Source organism: Talpa occidentalis, unplaced genomic scaffold (assembly GCF_014898055.3).
Source record: "Talpa occidentalis isolate TD23 unplaced genomic scaffold, MPIMG_talOcc4v2.1 talOcc4.2, whole genome shotgun sequence".
NCBI lineage: Eukaryota > Metazoa > Chordata > Mammalia > Eulipotyphla > Talpidae > Talpa > Talpa occidentalis.
This window is the reverse complement of record NW_023602073.1, coordinates 10,002,078-10,008,727: the sequence shown is the minus strand read 5'-3', so window position 1 is coordinate 10,008,727 and position 6,650 is coordinate 10,002,078. Positions and strand designations below refer to the sequence as shown.

The 6,650-nt window shown below is 43.8% G+C and overlaps 1 protein-coding gene across 1 annotated transcript in view; it reads right to left on the bottom strand.

The window, feature by feature from the left end:
- Positions 1 to 2,219: 2,219 nt before the first annotated feature.
- E2F3 (E2F transcription factor 3) overlaps positions 2,220 to 6,650 on the bottom strand; it is a 76,298-nt gene continuing 71,867 nt past the window's right edge. Inside the window, exons 5-7 of the mRNA XM_037518923.2 lie at positions 5,968 to 6,082; positions 4,121 to 4,256; positions 2,220 to 2,665 (exon numbers count right to left, since the gene is read on the bottom strand). Coding sequence (XP_037374820.1) covers positions 2,403 to 2,665; positions 4,121 to 4,256; positions 5,968 to 6,082 — 514 coding nt within the window. The 3' untranslated portion in view covers positions 2,220 to 2,402. The remainder of the gene's footprint in view (positions 2,666 to 4,120; positions 4,257 to 5,967; positions 6,083 to 6,650) is intronic.

Sequence of the window (6,650 nt, the reverse complement as noted above, 5' to 3'; positions counted from 1 at the left end):
ACAAATGCAAACAGAATACAGTATGGGCATCGAGTTCACGTACACCAGTTAGGCCCATTAACTGGAAGAAAACCTTATGCGTGAAGGAACTTTTAAGACTTATTAGTATTCCTTTCTCTTTTAAAATAAATACGGCATTAACATTACGAAAAGGTTTAAGGAGAAAGTCAACAAAACACTCAAACAACAACCTAGCCAGGTGAGTTCAGTCTTTAGACTTTGGAAAAAAATCAGCTTTGTGCAGCTGGCGGAGAGAAAAGGACACAAAGCTGGAAGCAGAGGCAGCAAACCAGATGAGATAAATATGGGACATAGGGAAAAGCTTGGCATAAATGGTTTCCCATACAGGAAAAAACCCCACAGTGCATTTCCAGTAGGCACTTGACACAAAGCTCCCCCTCCCTCCCCCACCCCAAATGCTTCATCTTAGACCACACGGGATATTTTGTACCAAGTCCAGTGTGCGTGAGGGGGGAGGCTGGGGGTGGAGGCCGAAGAAGAAAAAGGAAGATAATCTGCACCTTTGTTTTCTTCCCAAACATACACCCATGCATACCTACACAAATAGTTTAAAGTGCTGGTGTCACTTGTTTTGACCCCACCACCACCACTTTGCATATTGTGGAAATCCACCTCGAGTCAACTGGCTGGGGCTTTTCACGGTTTTCTGTTATTTTTTCCTAAGGGATATGTTCGATTCCATGGAACACCTCTGAATCGAGTGCCTGCTGTGTGCCCACCCCTGGGTCAGGCACGTGGCATTTCAATTTAACTGTTCCTTCGGAGGTTTGTTTTTTTTTTTTGTAGGACTCCCTCATCCCCGCAGTCCCTACTGCCCAAGGGACGGATTTGAGGTACGAAGCCACTTTCCCAGCGGGCCGGCGGGAAAGCCACTTTGGACGTCACTGGTAGGATCTGCAGCTGGCGCGAAGCCTCTAGCTGGGGACACCCAGGGCCTCTCCCTCTGCGTCCTGACTTCCCTCAGTCCCACTCGCTCCTTCCCAGAGGAAGGGGACACGGGCTCTGGCCAGGGCTGCCGCGGCCCCCGACACGGTGGGAGCAGCCTGATCTCACCTGTCTCAGTCAGTGCCCCCCGCAACACCGCGCGGGCAGTGGGATGTCGTGCTCCCTAGAGGCCGCTCCGTCGGCCCCCATCCTGAGAAGTGGTCTCCCTGAGTGAGTAGAAGAGAGCCCTTTCCCCGGTCCCCGGGGCCGGGAAGCCCAAGGACAGAGGCGCCCACACCTGCTGCTCCTTGGGCCCGCTGTCACCTGACCCGGTTCTCTTTTCAAAGGGGCGACCCATGTCCCGCCGGGCTCAGAAGCTCCCCCTCCTGGGACAGGAAGCAAGACGGGGCGACGCTTCTTTGCAGAGGCTGGTAAAACAGATCACACAGGTTTCGATGATCGATAGAAGTTCTCTCCCTCTGCTTAAATAACTCAAATGAGCAAAAAACCGTTTCTTAGTAAACAATTAAATTGAAATGGTGATGGGGACCACAGGAATGCTTAAATGGCAGCTAAAAAAAAAAAAAAACGAAACAAACCCACGACGCAAGTCTAATCAAACAATCCACAAAGAACTCCTAAGTAGGCATTTGCTACAAATCAACTTTAAACTCACAAATACGCGGAGGGGTGGGGAAGAGTCGGAGTGGTTTCTGGAGACGGGGAAAAATCCACAACAGCTCGAGTGGCAGAATTCGACTGTTCTTCTGTCTCTGCCACGAAGATCTGAAATCGGGTTCTTTCTCCGAAAGGCTGTGGAGGGAGGCGCTGGTGACCTCCGAGTGGGACACGCGGTCCGTAGCTTACACTGCACGACGACAGTAATTTAAATATTCCTAAGAAAGAGTTGAAGAAATCCATTTCATACTCTTGCATGACTTCAAGTTTACAGTTCCTGCCGTTCCATTCCATATTAGCAGACCCCAAAGACATGCATTCCGTGGAGAAGGCACGGCTTGAAATGCTATTAAGGAAGATTGCTGTTTTCAAGTGGGCCAGGTGGCCAGACCCCCTTCTACAGCCCATCCGTCAGGCACAGCAAGCCAGTCCAGGAAGGAGGGAGGAAAGATACGGTGAGAGACACCTGATTGCACATTTTCTCACTTGCTGACTCATCCAGGAGATTTTGGAGCCTGGGGCAAAGCAGGGCTTTCCAGAGGGAGCCTGCGACTGTGCGTTTAGACAAAAAAAAAAAATAAAATAAAATAAAATTTAAAAAAAAAAAAAAATTTTTTTTTTCAATTGATTAAAATGTCAGCTTTGTTCTGAAGTTTACAGTTTACTTCATGATACTATCTTGGAGGAAGAAGGTAGGAAGGGACAACACTGCATGACAGATGTTCTGGTTCCAGGATAAAAAAATATTGGTTTATAAGGGGAGTTCACACAAAGCATAATCAACTACACATAAAGTCTTCCACCAGGGGGAGCTTTTCCAAATCATAAGCATCGAAGAGATCGCTGATGCCTTCTTCCTCCCCAAGGCTTAGGAGATAGTCTTCTTGGAGCAGGGGAGGCAGTAAGTTCACAAATGGTCCTTCTAGGTTGGAAGGAATTTGGTCCTCAGTCTGCTGTAAAAGGTTGGTTGGGGAGGCCAGAGGAGAAAGGTTTGCCATAGAAATCGAGCAATCACTATGTCCTGAGTTGGTTGAAGCCAAGTCTGGAAGGAAAAATTTGATGGAAACAAAAAAATGAGTTAGGAAAGAAATCACACTCATTTTTCTGGGAGAACACACACACACACACACACACACACACACTGTTCTTACGAACACACACCCTTTCCTAAGGACAGTCAGATGACTGTAAGAATGTCCAACTTAGTCTAGGGGCTCTGTTAGTAGAGTCCTGCCCTTTTTTTTTAAGTTAATTTATGTATTTATACAAGAACCAGGATACAGGCCAGATGCGTGGGAGGGTGAGAGGATTCACCAGAGCCAGAGCGGGGAACAGAACAGGCAGACTGAAAAAATACACTGCTGAGGGGAGCAGCGGGTGAGACAGGAGAGGTCTGTCGCACCATGTGGGACTCTTGCCGGCCGGCTGGGATCGAAGTGGTGCTGCAGAGGCTGCGGACAGCTTCACAGCATGGCGCTAAACCACCTGCGCCACCAGGGGAGGCCCCAGAGTCCTGCCTTTCTTTGGTCTAGTCGACTCACTCATCTTTTCAAATACCTACTGTTACCAAACAAGGATACTAAATAGCTTCAATAGATGTGAGGCTAACGAGTTCAAAAACTTCTCTTTGATATCAGTTGTCTCAAGAAAAGTTGGTTCCCCAGTGAAATTCACCAACTATAATGTAAGTCTTTGGAACAACCAGTTTATGAAGACACCTCTAAACAAATAAGACATATCCACTTTGAATTCCTATGATGAAAAACACTAAGTTTTGCTTTACGTTTGAAGTGCTGTGGGCTTTTTTTTTTTTTTGCTCAGTATTAAATTAGACCTGTTCACTTAAATCACTCCTATTCTTGCTGCTATACTGGTAGACAGAGGGGTAGAAACTGAACACACACCCCCAATCTGAAACTCTCTCTCTCTCTCACACACACACACACACACACACACACACACACACACACACACACACACACACAAAGATTGCACAAAGACTGCAAGGGATCCTTTGTTCTGGGGACAGTGGAAAGAGGAAGCAGATGCATTTCTGGGGGGGCGTCTCCCTCCTCATATCCCCCTCCCCATCATACTGGGAAAAATATTAATACAAAACTGCAACAAAAACTTTTCTCTAAATTTCTTTCATTTCCTTGTCTAACGATCCCTGCAGCATCCTTCAAAGGTGTGTGACCAAAGGTAGCTGATGATTCACCCAGAGAGCTCCCAGCTTCTCTCCTTACTGTAAGGAAATGGCTTCTGCCAACAGCAAAAGCCAAAGGGCCTTCATTAATGGGTGGAGGAGTTGGTGGCCCAAGACCATTCTTTTATTCTGTCAACTCATCAGAATGCCTTTTTATAAAAAGTTACTTTAATGACAACAATAACAGAAGTTTTTCTTTCTTGCCTGGACTTGTGGTTCTGATAGAGGATCCTCCTAGTTAGTCACCTTCATTTTTAACATAGTTCCCAAATGACAAGGTGGAAATTTTACCTTTGGAAGTGGGTTTAGGGATATTCCCATTGTGGTCTTGGGTGTTTGTTTTCATTGGACTGTGTGTTTCAGTCTCTTCTGGACACAAGTAAACCTCAATGGGTCCTTGGGTACTGGTCAAATGTATTTGTAGGCTCTGCGAACACAAGAAGTGAGAAGCTTGAACTGAAATTCCTTTTAGAAATGTAAGTTAGGGTGATTATCATCTAAAAATGGAAAGTAAAGGTAGTTCTCATGGCTCATTTTGCTGCTTCTCCGGGAGTCTACCTCTAACAAAGATGGGTACCCTCGAAAGCAGGGAGCATCAAACCACAACCCCAGGGCCAAATCCAGGCCAGGCTCCACCCACCGGCTTTGTAAATAAAGTGTAGCTGGCAGACAGTCATACCCGTTCCATTGCTCTGGACTGCCCCTGGCTGTTTTCCCCTCTCAATGCTACAATGGCAGAGCCTTGCACAGGAGCAGTCCCGATGGCGACTATACCACTTACAAAGCCAACAATGGGCACTTGTCTGGCCTCTTAAAGGAAAAGTTTACTGACCCCTGACCTACAGTACGAAAGCAGTCGGCATGGGGTGGAGGGAAGGGTATCTTTCTGTAAAAGCGGCACTATAGTAAGGTGCATTGTGTTCTTTATATCTACTCATTTTATATTAAACTATCAAAAAGTCCTCTAAGTGTTCCAAATTCAGTATTTCCAGGTTATTATTCCTTTATGGAAGGATCTTTTTATGCTGAACTTTAATAACTACTGGATGAATTGTATTCTTAAGTGCTAGGAACTGAGTGTAATAAGAGAATGCAGCATACTAATATTTAAAATTCTTCTTCATCTAGGTCATAGAGCTATTATTATCATTTAAGGTGAGAACTCTAGCCCAGATGGGAGCCTGCAAATTTCATTCTCTTTTTATTTTCTATGCATATTACTACATTTTTTTAATCTTCTAGTTATAGTCTCAGCCTGTATTGTTAAAGTACAGTTGACCCTCAAACGACATGGGGTGAGGGGTACCTCCCCATGAAGTTCAAATCCATGTATAACTCGACTCACCCATAACTTAACTAACAGGCCGCTGTTGCCTGGAAGTCTTATTGATAACATGAATAGTTGAATAGTACATTTTATATGTTATATGGATTTGTTATATGGATTTGTAAATAAAGGAAGCTAGAGAAAAGAAAATGCTATGAGAAAAATCAAAAGGAAGAGAAAATACATTTATAGCTCTGTTCGGTATTTATCAACACTGGATATGTTGTGTGCTTTAAGAAAACCTCCTGAGTGGATGTTGGCAGTTCAAAGCCATGTTGTTCAAGGGCCGGCTGTACATCTGAAACCAATCACAAAAATATGCTCCCTGTTTTCTTACAATATTCTAGTCTATTGATTAACACAAAGTCCCATTTGATTTCTGAAAAGCACACATGTCGTAAATGGTAAATTCTTAAAAGGTGCTAAGATAACGTAGGGAGATAGTTTGACATATTTATATCTCTATTTACAGTGGAAATGAGATCCAGGCTAGAACACACAGCATTCCCCAAATGCTTCCAATTGATGGAAACTACTGGATAACAAACTATGAAAAAGCAAAGAAAGGAGAGTAGAGGGCAGGCGGGCATCATGTGCCATTTTGAACAGCCCGCTGTTACAACTAGACTTTGTGGACACTCAAGACCTATCAGATGGTTGAACTGTCCAAGATTTCAGGTTATGTAAATGGACAGGAAAGAATGCTCGAGTTTTTTAGGAGGACACAGACTTTAACCACAAGTCAATGACTTTTCAACTTCAGACAATCTAAAAAGATCTCTGCAGATGAACGAAGATGTTGTCTCCTTACCTCTATTGGGTCAGGCACTTCAAGTCTTGTTTCTGGAGGGGCTTTCACAACTATAACAGTTTGGTCTTTAAGGCCACTAATTTTTCGAATATCTTGATATGTAACATAAGCTAATGTAATGAGTGTTAAGGAAATCTTCCATTTAGTCGCCTCAGGTGCACACATTATGAGGGTGACAAGATAGAGTGCTGGAAAAAAAGATTTAAGTATTTTGACTTATCGGAACATATACGTGTGTTTCTTCTGCTAAGTCTTTAACCATATAGAATCCTCCTGAATCTTCTTTCGTAATTATATACTAAGTGACGAAAGAAACGTATGGCTTTTCCCTGCCCATTTCTAAAAAAAAAAATCCATGGCCCTTGAAAATATTAAACAAACACAAAAACAGAATAAACTACCAAAAGAAAACCCAATAGGGTCAGGGATTTTCAAACGTGGTTCATCCGGAGCATGGATATCCTCTGAGTGCAATGGAATGTTCTGTTGCCCATCTTAAACAGATCGCAATTTACAGGAAAAAAAGTTTAAGTTCTATTAATAGAACGTTTTTTGGTAGGAAATTTCAGTGATTTCTATCTGCTGCTTGACTATCTGCTGCTTGACTATTTCTATCTGCTGCTTGATTAACAAGTGTCAGCTGTCACCCAGGTGAATGAGTAGCGACTAGATGTGGACCACTC